The sequence below is a fragment of the Brienomyrus brachyistius genome, chromosome 17, assembly GCF_023856365.1.
Source record: "Brienomyrus brachyistius isolate T26 chromosome 17, BBRACH_0.4, whole genome shotgun sequence".
NCBI lineage: Eukaryota > Metazoa > Chordata > Actinopteri > Osteoglossiformes > Mormyridae > Brienomyrus > Brienomyrus brachyistius.
The window spans coordinates 9,960,867-9,982,270 of record NC_064549.1 but is presented as its reverse complement, the minus strand read 5'-3'; the positions used below and the strand labels follow the sequence as shown (position 1 = coordinate 9,982,270).

The 21,404-nt window shown below is 42.9% G+C and overlaps 2 protein-coding genes across 2 annotated transcripts; one reads left to right on the top strand and one right to left on the bottom strand.

The window, feature by feature from the left end:
- Positions 1 to 591: 591 nt before the first annotated feature.
- On the top strand, positions 592 to 11,440 carry rab4b (RAB4B, member RAS oncogene family). Its single transcript, XM_048980644.1, has 8 exons — positions 592 to 782; positions 3,956 to 4,036; positions 4,435 to 4,549; positions 4,749 to 4,811; positions 5,274 to 5,428; positions 5,954 to 6,049; positions 7,196 to 7,354; positions 8,091 to 11,440. Exons 1-7 carry the CDS (start codon positions 767 to 769, stop codon positions 7,309 to 7,311), a joined length of 642 nt encoding a protein of 213 aa, XP_048836601.1. The 5' UTR covers positions 592 to 766; the 3' UTR covers positions 7,312 to 7,354; positions 8,091 to 11,440.
- Positions 11,441 to 11,576: 136 nt separating this feature from the next.
- Positions 11,577 to 21,404, bottom strand: ap2s1 (adaptor related protein complex 2 subunit sigma 1). Its single transcript, XM_048980645.1, has 5 exons — positions 21,222 to 21,404; positions 19,003 to 19,152; positions 15,416 to 15,529; positions 14,451 to 14,510; positions 11,577 to 13,460 (listed from the first exon to the last, which is right to left on the bottom strand). The coding sequence occupies exons 1-5, from the start codon at positions 21,222 to 21,224 to the stop codon at positions 13,359 to 13,361; spliced, it is 429 nt and encodes a 142-aa protein (XP_048836602.1). The 5' UTR covers positions 21,225 to 21,404; the 3' UTR covers positions 11,577 to 13,358.

Below are 21,404 nucleotides of genomic sequence, written 5' to 3'. Positions count from 1 at the left end.
AGAGGTGAAGCACAGAGTCAAGCCATTTATCTAGCACTCCTGGATCCTTTGGCAGGGGGGTTAAAAGCCTTGCTCTGGTGCTGTTTACAATAAAAAAAAAACCGCATGCATTTATTGCGCTTTCCATGTATTTACATTCGTCTTAAAGCTGTACATTTGTGTGCATGCCAATGCATATCACTGTAGTGCATGCCCCCTTATGGATTATTAGAGTAATTACATTTTTCACATTTTTTTGTTGTATTTGGTCGACTCTTGCTTTGCTTAATAGCAGAACGTCTATTTTTATCTGCAACATTCTGGGAAACTTACATTGCTATTTTCTATATAATTTCCCACGTTATAACATTACTTATATGTTGAAGTGTACCGTGCATTGTATACCGTGATGATACATAATTTTAACTGACGTATGGACTACTTGTCATAGTTTCAAACATTTGGGCAAATAAAGTATTATAGCGTATTCTTGTTAATACATTATTAGTGATATTATTACCAAAAGCTGTCGTCTGATACACTCCAGTTACATGTTGGAAAAGTACACCCGCCGCGTCCGTGCGTATTGCGTCATCACGCATGCGTGCCTGTCGTATGTAGGAAGCGTTATGAAGATAGCCATCCATATCGAAAGGCAGACATTGCTTCTTATATTGTAAACTGAAAAAATACAGAATTCTAGCCTGTTTTATTTAGGCATACTGCCACCCTTTCAAGCGGAAAATCCTGTCGGATTAAATTTGAAGTTTTCTCAGCGGGGACCGACATGTCCGAAACATACGGTATGTCAGTATAAAAACAACAGCCGGCTCAGGGTGTCATTATATCACTTCATCATCCAAGAATGTAGTTTTACTTCCAGAATCGACAACTTTGCATGTCAGTTTAGCGTTCTGTTCTGAAAGTGGAGGCAAAGATGCCCTTTTCTTAATCTCTTTTAAATGGTATATGTAGCCACCCAAAGTTATTCGAACTTGGTTCTGGGTAGCTAGCTAGCTAAATATTAAGAAACACATGTATTTCCGGAACTTCGCTAAGCGATCGATAGTTTTACGAATATCAAATAATGATAGCAGTGTTTTTTTTTTTAAATTTCCGGTTCTCCCCGTCAACCTTCTAGTTAAAGTATCAGCTGTCGATCCACTGCCAGTCTTTATTTATATGACAATAAGATACCGACATCGTGTGATATTTAAAGCAGTTGCATATAATCTACTTTTTAAGTGAGTCACGTAGGCCACCGAATCGCGACATTGGTCTGAATTGATAGCTCGGGATCATAAATGGCGTCTTTAAAATGAACACTTTAAATCAAACGACCTCTGCCGTCCGGTCAGCACCGCATTAGTTGACAGGAGAAGCGCTGGGTGCAGGAATGTGAACAGGTTGAATGACTCATGTTAAGATGAACCTGTATCAACAACGTGTCTGAGTGGTGAAAACTAACCAGACAGTGGCGGATCGTGGATAGACCTCTGCGTCCGCCTTCGGATATTAACCATTTTGTCGGCCGACGTTATCCAGATGGACTATTGCATAGTGACTACACTATTTCTGTAATGTTGCTCGATTTTACTAAATGGAGTCCCCCGTATTTGTAGCAGGCGGTACAGCTTAAAAATATTTACAATTGATCCTATTTCAAGCCGTCTGTTTGTAATACAGTCTGTAACATGATGAGTGCCTATTGCTCACGTGCCGACTTTGTTAATCCTAGGAAAGACCCACGTGTTTTTTTTTTTTTGGGGGGGGGGGGGGGGTTATGTTAGTATGTATAGTCTGGTACCTACTCTATCATCTTCAAGTATCTTCTCTGAAATGAAAACCGAAGAAAAGTGTAACTGCAAGGATATCGATGACACCTTGTATCCAGCAGAAAGCATTTCAGCTATCCCTTGCATGAAATATAATAGAGGCTTGCACGTATTGTCAGTAAAGAGCCTACTTCCTCATGTTAATGGTTTTGCATTAATGCCAGCGAGAGACCCCGCTATTGTCTCCATCGATTTCGTTTCTGCTTCTTTCATCTTTATGGAATTCAGTCAGCCTGGGTGAAGGTTACACCAGTAAGCCGCTGGTAAGCTTTTGCAGATAAGTGCTGCGACTACATATTGGGATAGGCCAAATTAATTAACCAGAGTACTGTATAGTTGAGCTGTACTTACAACAGGGTCCTCCTGACTTTCCTGATTATCTGACAGGCCAGAGACATTGGGTTTTCTCTGCGTGCAAAGACAGGGTACTTGTTGGTGTCAAAAAATAAGTGATTAAATGACATGCCTGTTTTATTGCTTGTCTCATTCTAAATAGTCTGTGTGCAGTGGGGACTCGCGTCGGTCATGGGGCTAGAATGTTTTAGGCAGCAGGAATAGGTGGAGGACAAGAGGGCAGTTAAACTTTAGCTTAACTAATAATTCTGCAGTATACCTGCCCAGGCTCACTTTCAGATGTAAAAGATACTCGTTTCCTGCTCTTCCTCATATTGCTTTAACATAAATTGATCTTTGTTGTACTTTGGTTCTGTCCAAACTGATCTGTATTTTGTTCTTTTATTATTCGTTTGCTGTCTTCCTCTAATTGAATTGTCTCTTACCTGCAGTAACTGACAGGCTGACGAGTCCAAAGAGACCAAAAATTTGGTCTGTTTTTTAAGTGTCACTTTTTTTTTTTGGATATTTCTTCCCCATTTTCCTTTTGTCAGGGATTCGGACTTTTGAGCTGAGATATCAGGGGCAGTGGGTGCTGGCCTGCTTGAACACAAGACCACGTCATCTACGCAGGCGTTTAGTACTCTAAATAATGTATTTATATAGTCACATATTGATCATTAAGTATTTACTCCAGTTTACTGGTAAGCGCATCAGTGTCAATATGTCTTCAATTCCAGTGTTTAGCAATAGTCGCTGATTGTGTAGTATAGAATACTACGACCTGCAAAATTATTCTGTATAATACAGGGCTCCTCTGCCTTTTTATTCAGACATAATACTGTTATTTTCTATTACAGGATAATTTTGGGCTGGATGTGTCTTTGATTTGAGTCAGTTATCATATATATGTTTTGTGCATTCTATGGGCTAATTTCTTTAACTGACCGACTGATTCGTGTCTGCGTTTGGCTCCCGACTCTGCTTAATGCATTGAGTCTGATGCATTCAGGATGGAACACCCTAGCGATGGTTGGCATGCTCACGTGGATGTGAGTGAATCGTCCCCCGGGCTCAGGGTGTGTGTGTCTGATTTGAGTGGCAGGGGGTTGCTAGTGAACATCTTCTTATGGCCCAGGATGCAGAACCTGCCTTTGAGCCACGGGTTACTCAAACTGTCCTGTGTACCAAATGCATGGGAGGCCGGGAACACCTGGAAAAATGCTTCCAAACTCCATGGGAAGGGGCAGGCTATGCACACGGACCTTGTTTTCCACCATTTCCACCTGACCTTATTTGTGCAGTTGGTAATTAAATACAGACACTATTTATATAAGTACTGTTGCTCAAGTTCAGCAGCGAAATAGCATTTATTCTATCATCGGCACGCATACGGCAGTCAGCTGGCTTCAATGACAGAAATACTCTGTTTATATTAGGTGTCTGTAGCCTTGCGGTCAGTGGATCAAAAGCCCATTGTGAGTATAGGGTTAAATGTACAGAGAATGGAAACATCACAATGATAGCATGCAAATTCACAATGGCGGGAATAACTGGAAAGCTTAGTTAACAGTGACAATTAAGGCTTAAACCGATTAAGGGGATGGTGAAGAAGGTGAGCTCGCGGACCGAAAGTTGCCAAGATCTCCTTACGTAGGACTAAGTAAAGGTGCTTTATAAAATCTCCTGCTGTAAAAATGGTGAGTTGCTTCAAATAAAATCCTAAGTGAAGGAATAATAAGAGGCAGCTCTGAAATTGAGCCGTGCTGAATTCATGTGTTTCGTTTTTGTCTTTCCTCTCATTGCAGATTTTCTCTTCAAGTTCCTGGTGATCGGCAGTGCGGGGACAGGGAAGTCCTGCCTCCTGCACCAGTTCATTGAGAGCAAATGTATGTAGAGTTGGCTTCTGCTTGCACTTGTATGTTTGGGGGTAGCAGCACGTTCGTGAGCCTCTCACCTCTTTTCCTAAATTCACATGCGGGATTTTTATGCTTGGAATTGTGGGAAGCTCCCTAGTTCTGCTTTTTTGTAACTCTGGGCTGTTTAACGCACTCTATTGTGTGGTACGGGAAGGTGGATAATTGGCTATAGTTTCAGATCTCTTTTCTGATCCCCTCTGATCCTTCCTCTCGATGCATGTTCATCGTAGCGTTGAGGCTGGCAGGGAGAGCGTACCTGTGTGCCCGTATAGAAGCAGTGTGTGGTTTTTGTTCCTGTAACAATGGTACTTTGTCCATGACATTGGTGTAACAATCCAGCTCTCTGCTGTTGCCCCGGCCCACCCCAGTCAAACAGGACTCGAACCACACGATCGGAGTGGAATTTGGCTCACGGGTCGTCAACGTCGGTGGCAAGACAGTGAAGCTTCAGATCTGGGACACGGCCGGCCAAGAGCGCTTTAGGTACTGGGCTCCGTTTTGACTAGTACGGCATGACCCAGATGAGGTGCAAAGCTGTTTGGAGTCTTCTGGGTAAAAATCAGGGAGTGATCTTTGCAAACTCTGCAAGTACGTTCAGATAAATTGGGAGTATTGTGACTGGAAAGGGTTTGTTTCAAATAAGCGGCACTATCGAGAGACTAAAGCCTTGTGTTTATCCTAGGTCAGTGACTCGCAGCTACTATCGAGGGGCAGCCGGAGCTCTCCTGGTCTATGACATCACAAGGTAATGAGAAAAAAACGCATTTTGAATAGTTTTGAGAAAATCCCAGTGGCGCCTTTAGAAAAACAGGCCCGTTGGAGCAAGACTAATGTTACTGAACAGGCTAGATGGAAGCCAGCATCTCCCATCTCACTTTACCTTCATTGCCTTGTCAAAGAAATCTCGATAGCAAATCCTGCGAAGGTGCACGGCTCGGACGGGATGCTCTCTGCCGCAAAGGCTGATGAGGAACCATGAAGGCGGTGTTTCGTTTAATAAAGTCCAAGTCCTTGAGGCAGTTACCGGGGCACCGTCATGGTAATCGAATGGCACGAAGGCTGTAATGCAATCTGACAGGGCCTTAATAAACTGTCCCCTGCCGACGGGGTTTAGTCAGCAGCCTGAAGTCGATTAGGTGGTACTCTGTTGTCATATTAAGGCTTTGTATCTATCTGTCCTGCTGTCTCCATGGCGCTGGCCTATCAGCCGAGAGACGTACAACGCTCTGACCAACTGGCTGACGGACGCCAGGACGCTGGCCAGCCCTAACATCGTCATCATCCTGTGTGGGAACAAGAAGGACCTGGATGCCGACCGGGAGGTGACCTTCTTGGAGGCCTCCCGCTTTGCCCAGGAGAATGGTAACCACCCAGCACCCCCTCCCACTCTCACCCCACATTATCCTTTCTCTGTAGGGTGCTAGGACGCTAACGCAGACTCGCTGGCTTACTGCTCAGTGACCCCTAACCTTTGTACTGACTTTTGCCAGTCAACCGTAGGTGATTTTACCAGGGCTGCAGAGGGTGGAATTGCACCCCCTACTGGTCAGATGGACATTAACATATTAAGTTTCTTAATTCAATAAAATTTATTTATATTATGAAGTGATGTTTTGAAAATGTGATTTATGTTAGCCATATGAATGTTTAATACTAAATACATGTACAATAAGTTTTTGAAAATTAATTTATATATAAAATGACCAGTAGGGCAGGAAGATTCCAGATATTGACTCTTCCCTTCAGCCTTTGCTCTGACTTGCGTTTTAACGTTACCCCCTTCCATTTAGTCCCGCCCTCTGTTATCAGGACCGTTTTAGTCGATGGCTAAATGAGCCTTTCCCTTGACGCGCTTCTTGGCCTACTCTTATTGCCGCCACCACGTAGAGCTGATGTTCCTGGAGACGAGCGCGCTGACGGGCGAGAACGTGGAGGAGGCCTTCCTCAAGTGTGCCCGCACCATCCTCAACAAGATCGAGTCAGGTGTGTGTCCTCTGCGCAACGTTTACGGTAACAAGCGAAGTTTGGGTGAGATGGATGACATGGTTTTACAGGGTAAATCTATGCAGAGTCTTTCATTTGGGGATTATTCTTCTTTCTTTCTTTTTTGCAAGATTTTACGAGAACTTTGGTACATGACGGTAAATATCTTTCTGGGGCTAAATTAGCTAGTGTTTAATAGCAGAGCTTTGTAGGGTACCAAGGTGAGAATGTCTTAAGACGCTTTCATGCCTGTAAAATGGGGTCATTTTTCACCTTTTCACAGCATTCAAAAAAATTTTTTTATTTGGGCCTCGTGTTGTTTAGGTAAGGTACACTGTGCAGGTAATGTAGTGGGTAAATTTCGGACCAGTAACCAATAAACTACATCATCCAGATACAGGCTGCAATAAGTAACTTTGGGTAAGATATTTAAGGGATAAATCATTACGAGGTGTGCGGCTGTACGAAAATAATCCACAACAACTAGGCGTAGTGATGAACTAAGCTGGAGCTGATTATTTTCGTATTAGCGCAATCCTTGTTGTGGTTTATCTCTCTAATACCACGAACAAAAAAAATGAACAAAAAATAATAACAGAATAAATTAGTCACGGTAAATTTTTCAAAGGAATATTATTTCAGTTAGCATTTACTAATTCCAATTTGCTCTTAAAAATATAGTCCCTATAAGAGTAGATCATCTGGTCAGGCTCCTCGCCGGAGTGGGCAAGTCCGTTAAGTTACCATAGAAACCGTCAACAGACAGGCATTTTGAAAATCAAGGAAAATTATGCTGAAAAGAATGACTCCTTATTTATGAGTAAAAAATCACAAGGGTTTTTATATTAGCATGCTTAAATGGCATGAACATGTACCGCTAATGAAATTAGCGCATATTAATATAGAACTGTTAGCAATCTGCCGGAACTACATGTACACGAAAATAATTACGGCACTCATGTGACGTCTCTGGACCAATAAGAATATAGTATTTTCCAAAGCCTGGTATAAATGTTAGTACACTGAACTTTGTAGTTGTGCAATAAATTATAATGTGTATATCTGAGTATGCAAATACATAATGCTTTGCAAATAATATGAATTTAATTCAGGCTATTTAAATGTGTGAACGTCCTTCTAACGTAGGGGAGCTCGACCCAGAACGGATGGGTTCGGGGATCCAGTACGGTGACGCCTCACTAAGGCAACTCCGCCAGCCCAGAGGCACCACGGCACCCACCAAGCAGCAATGCAACTGCTAGGGCCTGTCCCCCTACTCCCAGATGCTCAGGGCGCCCCCTCCAGGTTGGTTTTGCACACTGCAGCACCGTGCTCTCTCGCACTTATAATCGGCAATGCCGATGTCTGTTAATATTTTGACGTATGATGTATAATTTTATATATTTCACTTTCAGAGCTGTATTTCTGGCTTAAAGTTAATATGTCCGTCAGATGGGTTTGCAAGGGCTGCAGTTTCTATAGGATGATTATGTAAATGAACACAAGTGTGGCCATTTTAAATATGGCTGCAACAGGCTGGAGTTTCAATTCCTTGCGGACTGAAATAGCAGCACTTCTGAAATGTCATAATGTTGCTACGTTACAAATTCATTAAATTATATAATTAATTGAAAAGCACGATGAATAATGAAGGAAAAAGAATCAGACTTAAAATGCTGCTGTGAATTTCTCACTAAAGGATCATAGGGGAATGAGGGCATTTAATTGGATATTTAATTACACATTATGATAAATGATGTAGATCGCAAAAAAGACCTTAAGCAGCATGCTGTAGTCACCTCACTTGGTCATTTAGATTATTTTAATTTAAAACAAAAGAACTTTATGAACGTTCGTCCGTCCAGTGCCTTTTCAAATGCTAAAAATCGTGTTTAACGCTATATTTGCCGAGGAATGACGCAGTAATGCACAGTTGCGCACTGAGGGAACGAGTGGGGGTGGGGGTGGGGGTGGGGTGTACGCCTCGCTTGGTCGTTGGCACGGTGCACTAATTCTGCCCCACCCTCTGTCTGTCTTCCAGCTCTTGGTTGTGGCTCGGTGTGCAGGACTCCCCACCATGCTCTTTGACATGCCCACCCCGCCTTGACACCCACCCCCGCCTCATCGAAGATCCCGGATCGCTCAGAAGCGACACCTGACCCCAGACTTTTGGAAGCACATGATCCACCCCTGACCCCCTCCCCCCCCACCTGACACCCTCCCTTTGAGATCCCATGGGGGTCTGGCAGGTGGTGATTCCTGGCTCGACGCCGTACCTCTCATGGCCCCTGGACCCCCCCCACACGTGACGGGTGTTTCGATTCCTTCCAGGACCATATGCAGCAATTTCTGATTCTCACACGCGATCAGTGGCGGCCGGCTTGAGGAGGGTAAGGAGTCCTGTGGGGGTTACTGATCATTCATGTTCCACTCTTAACGATCTCTAAACGAGTTGTCGACTAGCGTGTGTTTAAAATATATATTTATGTATATGCCAGTCACTCCAAACCGGCTCTCATTTTATTTCAGACTTTTTTAAGATTTGGGGGGGGGGGTGCAATAGCATTTGGGGCTTCTCGTCCTAAAACCTTCTGTGATGTCTCCTCACCATACGGCTCCACTTGTAGTGGCTGTCGCCCTTTGCAGAGCTGTGGTAGAAAAGACCGGTTAATTTTAGGAGATACACACTGATCCTCGTGTCAGTACCGTGGCCCTGCGCACTCGCAAGACGCTGGTTGATGGCAGATGTCGCAGAATGTTTCATGAGCAAGAATGAAATTTTTAATTTTTCCCCTCAAGTTGGTCAGTTGGGTAACCGTTGTATTTTCTTTACTATATATTTTTTTTTTTGCAAAGAAATAACATTTTCCAGTTCTGTGGCCTTTGATTTTCACCCAGATTGATCAATATTGTATAGATATTACCGTACCATAGGGCAGTCTACTAAAAGCACAAGGTACGGTGAATTCATTCAGTTATGAAAAAAGGGAGCGCGTGACTGCTTGTACATAGTTATTTGGTGCGTATGTAATGTTGTCATTGTGTTACTGTGCTGCAGTCTACCAAAAAGGAGCCTGCTGATTGGTCGTGATTTATTCCCGTCACTGATTGGGCTGCCGGGGCTGATTCACAGCAGCTGGGCTCGGTAATATCTCTCCCCCCTCCCCAGTCATTGGCCCTCCTCCTTGTCTCTATGTGTTTACTTGAATTGCTCCACCCAACTTTAGTGTGTCATTAATTGGTGATTTTGCTCTTTTTTTTTAATACACACGTTAACATGACGAAAGGAAATTTACTGGCTCCGTCCAGCCCTCACCACCCCCACACCATAGTAATTTTCGTTGTCCTGCTGTTATTTGAGCGGTATACTACTGCGAATTTTTTACATTCACGGCTGCATTGTTTGTAGAAAAACAAGTCTTTCTCCTGTATAATTATGGTCTTTGGTTTAAAGGCGTTTTTAAAATTTTTGCCTGGAATATAACATATATTAGGGGTATATGCAAAAAAAAAAAAAACGGTTAATTATATAAATATATATATGAAGTGTAAAATACGTCTGACTGAATGAACGTGCTTACGCTTTTAAATATTTCCTGTGAACTAGTGAAACTGAGAATTCCCCGGTATTAAGGTGGTACGATCCAGGTTTCATTTCTGATGACACTCCCTGTTCTTGCATTCTCCATCCCATTTCGAGGTGAAATGGTTATACTGGAGCTCTAAGTGTTTGTGGAGATTTGATGAACCAGCTAAAAAGGGGAACTGGGAAATAAAATTACTGTGCAACTGTGTCTTAATACTGTGACTGTGTAGCATTATTTATAAGGAATATTCGTTTTCCCCCAGCTTTTTTTTGTGCAAGTAGTATTGTTTTAAGTATTTGTAAAGCAGCTAATAATATCCCAAACTGGATTTGAAAAAGAGTAAATGTATAAACTTGGTGACTTGGAACATTCCAGAAGAGTTTTGTTCTATGTTACTTACAGACACATTGAAAACACCTCTAACAAGCACTTTGCTGAATCTTATTGCTTTGGACAATTTGCAATTTGCCATTACTCTGTCTGTGTGTACAGCGTGGTGGTTGGTTGCAGAATAACTGGATTAGACTGTGTGGATTGTAAACCTGACACACAGTAGCAGAAAGCTCCTGCATATCCGTCCACTGAGATGCGTGTGGTGTTGCGGTCAAATAGGACGCCACCCCCCAATTCCCTGGTCTGTTGTTTGACAGAAGTTACCCACTTTACCCTGCAAATAAATGCTCTATTGTTACTTAGTAACCAGTATAATCTTATCACTGCTATATATCAGAATCATCTATAATGTATATTAAAAAAAAAAAAAGTGTTTTTGTGGGTTGCTTGTGAATTTTAAAGATTGCAAGTTATAACTAAAATGCTTGTATGTCTGTCTTATTACCACTTTTGGGTAATAATTATTTATGTTGGTACAGTTTCACCTGTGCGTTTGCTGGTGTACGGAAGTAATTTCCATTCGGGGTTTTTCGGCTGAGCTGTACTTTTTTCACCATTCGCCTCGATCTTCAGTTCTGACGGGGTGAGGATGCGCGTGCTTTGTCCGCTCTGTATCCCGTCCGTCCACGTGAGCATGCCCTTCCCTTCGCCTCGTTGAGGAGCTCTGCAGGGTTGTGAATGCCTGTTGGTTAAGGATTTTGTCGTAGCCTCGCGCAGTGGGAGACCCAGCATCCGCGCATTCCCATAACGATTCGTCCAATCAGGAAAGCCGGCCGCGACGCCGGATCTCCCGGACACGCCGTCGGGGATGGCCTTTGCGTTAGGAGCCTTGTGGAACTGGCACAGAAAAGGGGAAGAGCGATCATGAAGGAAGGCTGATCGTTTTATGTGGGTATTTGCGGTAATCCGCCTTTATGGATGTTTGTCCATTGCCACGGATTGGGAGAATAAGCGGTGGATCAGGGTAGATAAAAGTGGATTCTCTCATCTCTCACAGTCCCAAAATTTCACTGTGAGCAAATCCATCATGACCACTAGATGGCAGATTTATACAACAGAACAATAGGTGCAATACATATATTTTTTTTGTTACTGATGTCTGTTAGTGGTGTATGTTGCTCATGACAGAAAATGGTCAGTTGTTAGAAGTATGTGCCATTGATAATGTTTTTCGACCACGGGGCGGGTATTTAGGAACAAAAAACAAATCCCCCTGAACCAGGCACTGCTCTACTTCGGAACAAATGTTCTGACATCCCACACACTGGCGATTAAACTTGCTGTCTTGTGTAACCTCTGTGTCATCATCCGCCAGACACATCATTAATAACATTTTGGAAAATGAAATTTCACTTTCCTTGGCAATCCACTGTAACAAGACCAAGAATAAATCAAATTCATGATTACAAAATGTCTCGCGTCAATGCTTTATGCTGTTGAAATTAAGTGCAAAGTGTTATTCCATGCTTAGAAATGGTGGATAAATGTTTTGTTCCTACCATTAATTCAGACGACATACTTGAATCAAACAGCATACTTAAGGCAAATTCTTTTACATTTACTTTTACTGTATATATATACACATGTTCAACAGAAGAGAATAGCGTTAGACTTCAGCAACAGGATAATGACAATAGCACCTTGCAACACTCATCAACACACTTGCTGGTGGTGGGGAAACGAGTAGTACTGGGAATCACTACTTAAGCCATGGGTAACACTACATGTACATGACCCATTCAATACAAAAAAATAAAATACTAAAAGCAACATGGAAAACTTGCTGCGTGTAGCTGGCTGCGCCTGAACAGACAGTATGGCGAAACGGTTTAGTCCTCTCCACCATAGTGGGCAGAAAAGGTGGGTTTGCCATTTGGCTGAAGTCCGGACCAGCCTGTTCCGATCCATTCCTGAACAGGCCCCTAGCCATCGACTTATGGTTCACCACCAAGCATGCTTCAGTAAACTAATCGAGGGTCTGATTAGTAGTTTAATAAAGTGTGCTGGCAGAAGGAATGAGCAATTATATGGAGTGACTGGGGCGACCAGAAATGAAGACATGCTGTTGATTTTCGCCAACCGGTGGCGGTCAAGGCAGCATCCTTGAACACACTACTAACAGACCTGGCCAAGCACAAGGTCAAACCCAGCGGAAGGGCGATGGCCGTCTCATGGCTCCGAGCACAGATCCCCCTACAGCACCGGCTTGGAGCCCAACGGCCACGGACGGCTTTTAGAGCTGCGTTATAAACGTCGTAACCGAGTCAAGTGTCGCTGATCTTTTTAGTCGCACTAACGACCCACATAATCTACAATCTGCCCGGACCTGGTTTCAGGTGCACCCGCTGGGTGATTCACTCTATCCCAGTTTTGCAGTTGCAGGCCAGAATAATATTGTTCCTTTGCAGTTTCATTATATAGGTACTTGATTATTTCACATCTGTGCAGGGAGGGGTGGCTAAGGAAGTACGAGTTAGATCTAGCCCACCATGATTTCACCTGATGTATACAGCTCAGGTCTAGCAGTGAGATTATAGATTATCCAAAGGGGGACCAAACAATACAGACAGAAAAATGGCTACAGGTGATTGGTGTCAGATCTTTAAGGCCCCGCCTCAGCACCATCCCTCCAGTCTATCCCTGATCCCTCATTGGCTGAAACACTGAGTCTGAATTACACAACAAACACAGCACGTGTCCCATGGAATAAAGCAGGGCACATCTCAGCAGCTGGTTTTCCCACTTAGTGGCACCCCCCCCCCCTTTTCTTTGAGGTATGAGGGAGTTATGTTGGACCAAACTAATGAACACCAGCTATAGCATGAAACCGCACAGCCTTCATCCAGTTAACAGAGCCAGCGAGTAGAAATATTAAGCATCGAATTAGGGGTGGTAATTTTTTTATTTAACATTAAATTTAAACTGTGAAATTGTAAATGCTGTAAACTCCCATGTCTACTAAAATCTAGCTGTGATGTCAGCGGACCCGATTCTACGAACGGACAGCGAGACGCGGGCAGGCAGGCAGCCCTTTGCCACTGTGGTGCTTATTAGCCATAGTAGTGTTTTGTTTTTGGGGGGGGTGGGGGGGGAAGAGAGATACTGCTGCTCCATTCAACTGCATAGCATGACACTGCACAAAAAGGAAAAAGAAAAGCACAACAAGTCCTGAATCTAACTGGGTTCTGGGAAGGCAGAACAGGGACGCCGCTAAAGTGGATGGGTCGGGTCAAAAGGCCTGTCCCTCAGTGTCGATTTAAGCAGGGGCCTTCCTGGGGTATCAGCCGATTGGGGACCGTGGAGGGGAATGGGCCGTCCGAGCGGAACGCCTACTCCAGGGACTGCAGCATGAGAAGCTGCTTCAGCACCTTGGTCTGGCTCGTCTCCCGGATCTCTCCTGCCAGGAACATCTCATCTACCACGGTGTACACCTGAGATGGAGCGGGGGTGGGGTCAGTACACCACAAGTACATCTTGAATAAATATGTACAAGTCTTTCTGGATGGTAAAGAACCTAATGTCAGTTTTATAGTACATCGCATCGCTGGCTACTCAATAATAGTCATTTAATGGGAATCAGTCATTTAAATGTATAGCTAATTATGTAGCCATGTAATGACAAAAACTTGGAATTACATGAGAATTTGCGAATGCCACTGAAAATGTCCACAAATGGTATCATTAGGGATTATTCATAATCACTCACAGTAATTTTCAATTGTAATTTTAAATGTGATATATGTTAATTTTACATTATTAATTTTCATACTCGTCAAAAGGCTTAATGCTAATTTCTGTAATGGTATGTAAATACCGCTGTATCAGTCTCAAAAGCAACAGGCTGTACATATATTTGTCTTTTAAACGATCCATATACATAAAAGAAATTTAACTAATTAAAAGCATATGAGGCAACAATACTCAGTAGCTGGCTGGAACAAACCATTTAGCCAGTGGGAAACATGGTTTGATTAGTACAATCAACTTAAATTATGTTTAATGCAGTGGCAGCTTCAGTTGCGTTTAAATATCTTACAGGAGTCTAACAAATCTGTAGGTTCCTTTTTTCCCCCCAATGTAGGCAGCATCTTAGGGTTTAGTGTGTAGGTGGCTTCAAAAATATCTCCAGCAAATAAAACCAGAAGCAGTGATTAATAATCAATTCTCTCTCTTAATTACTCACTGTTACTGCAACATATTTAAAACTTAATTGACAGATTTTCATAATTCTGCAGTGCTTCTCCGTTGCCATGGCACCACTGAAGCAATACAAAAGAAATATTCATTTCCACCTACAGTTACTTTAACTCCTTTCGGTACAGAGTTGCTTGCATAATGTCCACTCTCTCTCACCACTAGGGAGTGTTTTTCCTTTATATAATAAAGTATTGGGTTGGATACATTTCAGTGAGATATCCTACCTTGTAGAAGTTAAACACCAGATCCAATTCACACACATTGTGGAAATACTCGTTCAGAACCTGAAATCAAAAATTTCAAAATAAATACCAGAAAGCTTCCTGTGCTTCGTGTGTGTACATGCAGTTGCAGATACCTGTAACCATCTCAATCATCCCCACATCTGAACATTCATATGTTCATGGGAGATTCCGTTAAACGCAGCTAGAACTGAGCTGGAGAGCATGCGGCACGTGTGCCTTTATCTGCGACGTGGCTAACAATCCCTTGACCTTTACCTAACCTTCAGTAAACAGCATTAAATACTCCCTCAAAGATATTACAGAGCGAAATTGTCTGCCCTGTGTTGTAGAAGCCTCCTACACTGGAAAATAAACTGGTTTTGGGTTAGCAGAATCGTTACTCGCAAGAATCATCGGAATACGGCGTGCGTGTGTGTGTGTGGAGAGGGGGTAATGAGATTCCAGGTTCCAGAGCTCTTGAACTCATGCGCCCTTGTAGTTTAGCCTCCTGCAGTTTCCCCTTCGCTCTGCATTCCTCCTGCTGTCCTCTCACACAGCGGGAGCTTAACGCGAATGCGGCAGCACCCTACTGACACTCCGTGTTCCTTTTAACTGGTCACATCAGTCAAATGTCAGCTGAGGTTTGACGTCAAAAACATCAGTGTTCATGCTTCGGGACACTTTTGGGCCAAATTTGCCGAATTGCATGTTGCTATAAAGCTTGTCCTTGGTGCTTCAGGAATGAACTGCATTCATGTGCACCGATAATGGTAGCAGGAGGACTGATTCAAGTGGCTGGTGGCCCTTTAAACCTCTCAACTCATCTCTAAAAACAAAAGGCAAAATTTGAATTTGGGACAATGAATTTTGAACTATGGCAAACATCGCAACTGAAACAATATTATGGATACAAAAACAGAAGGATGCTGAGGAAAAGTGTGCTTGTTTGTGAGCGTGTCTGTTACCTCTACAAAGTTATGAATGCCTTCCAGATACGCCAAGTTGTTGTCGGTCACATCCACGCAAATACAGAAGTATAAGCCGGCATAGCGCCTGTAGATGATCTTGAAGTTTCTGAACTGTGGAATGTGAGAGAGAGAGAGAAAATAAGGACATGTGCACAAGTGACAGAAAAAAACCCAACACTTTTGCATGGCTAAGCAACTGGGATTTCAATGAATTATTGCATTCCGGACAGTCTTCATCAAGCATCACATGAGGTCATCGCAGATGGAAGAAGGCATTGCGGTTGACGGTGCTACTAGTGAGGCTGTCTGTCTAGTTTCTGTATGTCAGCAGTCTTCATGCTCAAAAGCCAAATTGCAATATTCTCCTTAGGATAGCAGCACTAGACTATAGATACGGATAATACTTTAAGGAATTTGTTTATACCATATTCACCGCTTCAAGGATCATGACCGTAGCATGGTAGAGAGCTTTGCATGTCTTAGCAATCCACAAAGATCAAACAAAGACCCTCCTGAAATTAAGCAGAGTACCCTGCATGGAATAAGCTTACCAGGACCCACTGCTGCTCTGAAGCTCCCTCCCCATGGGGAAAGACTTGGTGGGTATGGGGTGACTCAAGTTCCAGGCTGAGGGCTGTGCATCTGGTGTCTTTACTAGTGGACAAGAGGGTCACCTATCAAGACTGCAAGTTATGGTGGGGCACTCAGTTTGTGCACATGTACCCAAGTGCAGTTTCAGTATGGAGTCTTCTTAAAGTCGGTGAGGTGCTTGTAAAGGGCAGAATTATCAACCGATCAGCACTCAGCAGTGATCCGGATTCAGGACCTGGGGAGGGCAGATGGACCAGGACGACCTAAATGGGCAATCGGGGTTTGCAGGAGATGTCTGACCGAAGTCACCGTGCAGGATGAATTTAGCACACAACTCTAGCAAAACTTCTCCCATGTGCTGAGTGTGGAAGGAGACACTGAATAGACTAAGTTCGAGGCCAAAAATTTCAGAAGCCTCAAAGAGCCAGGCAGATGGTATCCGTTGTGGTGGTAAAACCCACCAGTGGACACTCGGGGCATAAGATATTGGGTGCACCAAAGTATCCGGACATCAGCTTTTTGATACTGTACAGATGTTTCCTTACACCCACTTTAAATCATGTTATGGCTGCGGAGCAGTCCCTTTCTTCGCCGCAAATTCAATGCTAACCACTTCCATAAAATACCAAAGCAGAAGCATGTGGTGTGCTCCATTAAATTAATTTATCAGCATCAGGATACACTGATTTTATACAGATTACTAACTTTTGGGCATCACGATACAGCTCATTATTAATTTAGGCATACTACTAATCTGCTTGTCAAATTGGGAGTGTAAACACATGTACAGCACAGTTACCTATAGCCCTGGAAACCAATGGTGAAGGAAGCAGTCAAGCTGAAGGAGACAGCTGTCAGGGCAATACATCTATGGGGCATCTCCCGAGACAGCTGAACGGTCCTGAGAAGCCAGAAAGGGTACAGAGAATGCGGCTGTGTAGGCCAAAGCTCATACATGAGGTGCTTGAAGAGGCCATGGAGAGCGACTGTCAGGTGACCACAAAGATGTTGTGGCAAAGCCGTAGGAGAAACAGGCAGGACCCTTTTCAGGCTGTGTGGGGTAGTGCTGACTAACTGGGGATATTGTGAATTAGTGGAAAAGACGCTTTGAGAAACTTCAACTGGATGGATATACATTCTCACCAAAAGGCAGCTGGACAATGCTTGGGTGGTTGGGGACCTCCATGGCGGAAAGGCTGCAGGAGTAGATAAAAACCCATCCAAATATGTTGAGAGCACCAGATGTTTAGGTGACGTGACTGACGCACCTCTTCAATTTTGCATTGAAAGCAGGTAAAGAATCTCTGGCCTGGCAAACCAGGGTGGTGATCCTCAGTTTTAAAAAGAGGGACCGGGTGAGTTCCACATGCCCGGGTATGTGCTATGGGAATCTTTGCAGGAACATGTGATATTGGGACTGTTACTGCCCGTATTTGGCCCCTGTATGAATGTAGCAGGAGTTGTGTCTGCATACTCGGCACAGAAGAGAAGTCATTTAAAAAAGGGTACTGGCCTCCAGCAAGGGTACAACTCATCTCCATTGCAGTCAGCGATTTTCATGAACAGGATATCAGGCGTACCTGTGCCTGAAAAGGCATCTGGTACAGAGAGTTAGAAATAACATGCCTTCTTCTTGTAGTTTATGGCATTCTTTTGGACAAGAGTAGGTGGCTGCTTTCATGTGAACAGGAAGAGTATCCCCTTAGTGAAGAAATTTAATTATCCCAAGATCTTGTTGACAACAGATGGTAAGAGGGAATATGAGATCGAGAAGCAAACCAGTTTGGTGACTGCATCATAAACCCATTCTTTTGATTTGTGTTTAATGACTGAACAAACAAGGACCCAAGTACTACTTTCTCCACAGGGTTGCAGGAGTCAGGAGATACGGAAGAACCTCGAAAAAGAGCCACAGCTCCTTTGGTCCAAGAGAAGCCAACCGTGGCGATTCAGACTGACAAGGATGGCACTAGTTTGGCTGACAGGTAAGCTGTTCTGGGTGCATCCCACTGTTCTGGGTAGAGACCCAGGACATGCTGAACAAATGATATATCCTACCTGGCTTAGGAATGTCTGAGGAGCCCCTAGTACCAGCTGGATCCTGAGACCGTGTGAGCGAGGTCTGGTCTTACCTGCTTGGTATGCTGCCACCATGACTCTCACTGAGAAAAGCAGTGCGAGAAAGATTAAAAGAACACCTTATCTCACATTTATATAGCTGGATATGTGCTTGAGGAACTTAGAGTCTCAGAATGCAAGGGTAAAAGAGCAATAACCCTTTGTGAGATTCTGTAAAACATTCGGTACAACAAAAATAAAGGGTCACACTGTCATTAGATAGCACCACCAGTCATTCTGCATTCCGAAACTTATGTTCTTACCAGTCATGTTTTTTTTTGGTTTTAAAAACAATCTTTGTAGTACAGCGAAAATGTTGAGCATTCATCGATATCTGATGAATGCTGAAAAGTGACCAAAAATGTGCCCTGAAAGATAATTGGCTGGAGTGACAGAAATATCACCATTTTATTCTAAAGAATCACACTGGGGACAATTAGCCAGCTAAGAATCCCTTAGAAATGTTTGGCCCGCCATTGCCACAGACTATTGTATTTATGCAACCCTGAAATAGATTATTTATATTGTAATCTGGCTTGTATTAGTAGAAATCTGAATATGGATTAGAGTTTCTTGCTGCCACGGCACATTTTCCAAGGAATTCTTTTTCCCACATTCCTATAGAGTGCTTGGGTAAACCGACCAGTGAAAAATGTTTTGCCTGGAAGTAAAGTACTTTCTACTGAATGAGGACCTGAGTGAAGCCATTCCAAAGGTCACAGTTCAATATCTTGGAATTATTTCACTTACACAGTGAACCATTTGTGATTTAAAACTGGCAATGTGTAAACAATGGGCATGTCTAACTTTCCATTTCAACACAGGTGCACCCCATGGCCACATCCTCACACAAAACAGCTACGCAGGGACAGTACCTCCACGAAATTGGTGTGCTTGGCATCGCGGACCGTGACCACAGCGTGCACCTCCTCGATTAGCTTCTGCTTCTCGTCATCGTCGAACTGCATGTACCACTTGGCCAGCCGGGTCTTGCCTGCACGGTTCTGGATCAGTATGAAGCGGATCTACAGAAAGGGGTGGGGAGAGGGAGGGCGAAAGAGATGGAGAGGTCAGTATATTGTACACTAATGCAGCTGGCAGTAAAGAAAACAGCCATCTGTTCTCTCAAGCAGGTCATGAATCAAAAGCAGATGGAGAGCTAACAAGGTGGCTTTGTTTGAAAATTAAATCTAACTGCTAAATTGTTTAATTTCCGACATCAGAGGTGGCTTCAACTTGGGGGGAGAATTCCCGCCCCCCAAAAAGAAAAACACAGCATTGTAATCAGTTTTTTAATCACTTAATGACCAGTTAATAAACTCCTGGACAACCCCCAAACAAGGGCACCTCCTTCCTAATGACTTCAATCAATCATAAGAATTAGATTACAATATGTCATGCATCTCAAGGAATGAGTTTCTCCTTGGTTATTTAACAAGTGATAATCAAGAATGGCAGTTAAGACCCAGTGCAGAAACACCTACACTGAAATTTACGATTGCCTTTACGTCAAAATATCCTTATTGTCATCTTCAGCTGTATGATCCATGGGTCATATGCTGAGATTAAATTAGTCTCATTGGTCACAGTGAAAGAAATAAAAAAAAATAAAAAAACTGACAAATGGAAAAGGATAAATGGAATATAAACGACATTTTAAACATGGTCTGCCGAGGCATGGATGAAGATGTTGACAGATAAATACAATGAGAAAGTTTAAAACATTTTACATAAAAAAGGTGTGGAAATGGGCATGAGATATATTGGCCAGAATATGCAATAACAGATTGTGGTTATAAGTACTGAATGTGCAGAGTTTGAATTTGTGTTACGGTTATGATTTCAGTACAGACAGTCATTTCAGGAGATCCAGTCTTAGACTGGTAGAAGTCAGACTGTTCTGCAGTAGAACTGCATGTGGATAAAGCTGTTTTTAAGCCTCACTGTCCTGGCTTTGAGGCTTGAGAATCTTCTACTAGACGGCAGTGTGGCAAAGAGGGTGTGGGAGAGACCCCTGATCATTCTGGGGGCCCTCGACTCACAAGCTACATAAGACTAACAAAAAAGAGAGTGCTTTCTTAAACTACACCAATAGCTGTAACACATAAATAAGAAATCATTTCAGATTAACACATTTACCTAGTTGAGGTTCGGGGAAAATACCATAAAATGTCAAACTATTTTAAAAATTGACATTAGTTCACAAAATGCATAATAACTGCCTATGCTCAGAAGCTGAAGCACTGTTTTCAAACTGACGGACAGGTAAATCGTTTACCACACAGAAGCCTTGCCATGCAGATAATGTTTGGTGAAAAAAAAAACTGGATATGTGTAGCTGTTTAATTATTTTTGGTATCGTCTCAAATCCCAAAGGTTTCCTGGAAGCCATGGGACAGTTATTATGAAGGAGAGGGAATGTAGTTAAACATCCATTAGGCCTACTTTGAGAAAAAGTGCAATGGCCGACTATTTCCCGAAAAGTCAGTTGATGTTTACATTTTAGAAGCGCCGGATGTATGGGGAAATCTGTCAAAAGGATAAAAGTTGCCTCACAACATGCAATTCCGAATTCCTCATATAATTCTAGTTAAAACTCCATTGCACGACCACCCACATTTAGAAAAAAAGGCGATAATAATTAACCATATGCCCGCTCCTTGATAAGTAAATGTTTCTGCAGATAACGAAGTTAAGCGACAAAGCACAGACAGGGAATAGCCTATAACCCAGGGGAGTGTTGCCACATCTTTAGTCTTAACTAAAATGTTGTATTCTAGAAAATGAGATTATTTCGATTTCGCTAAATTACAAAACATCAATGCATTTTAAGCGAAGTGACAGAAAACGAACCGCACCCAGAGTCGCAATTTCTCAGTGTCATTTTACTAACCTTGTCTAGTCAATAACGATTTATACTTTCAGTGCAAATTATTCACTGGCTAGTTAAGAATGTCTGCACCTTATACAACGTAAAATTAACTAGCTACATTTCATTAATGTCACGCGCTGCGCGTCGGCCTTCCCTTCATTCATTTAGCTACATAGCTAGCCAGCTTTAGCCTGCTCGGAAATTGCAAAAAAAGAGACTCACCATTGTACTTCTCGGGTGACAGTTAGTTCAAGAAGTGCAAAACAACGATATGCCGTAACCTATATTTCAAATTAGCATAAAATTCAGTATTTATGGATTCGCTATGAGAAGACCTGTCTTGCTTATCTCCGCCGTCTCCTCTTCACCGGATGTCCTGAAACGACTTTCGGGCAGCATTCTGGG

What these genes read in the sequence shown, in the direction of transcription:
- ap2s1 (XM_048980645.1), bottom strand. An exon ending in AGCACACCAATTTCGTGGAG is followed by an intron (nt 15,530 to 19,002) that starts GTACTGTCCCTG and finishes CACATTCCACAG; the next exon opens with TTCAGAAACTTCAAGATCAT. An exon ending in TGGTGTTTAACTTCTACAAG is followed by an intron (nt 13,461 to 14,450) that starts GTAGGATATCTC and finishes GCTCCATCTCAG; the next exon opens with GTGTACACCGTGGTAGATGA.
- rab4b (XM_048980644.1), top strand. An exon ending in GCCGGCCAAGAGCGCTTTAG is followed by an intron (nt 4,550 to 4,748) that starts GTACTGGGCTCC and finishes TGTTTATCCTAG; the next exon opens with GTCAGTGACTCGCAGCTACT. An exon ending in CTGGTCTATGACATCACAAG is followed by an intron (nt 4,812 to 5,273) that starts GTAATGAGAAAA and finishes CTGGCCTATCAG; the next exon opens with CCGAGAGACGTACAACGCTC.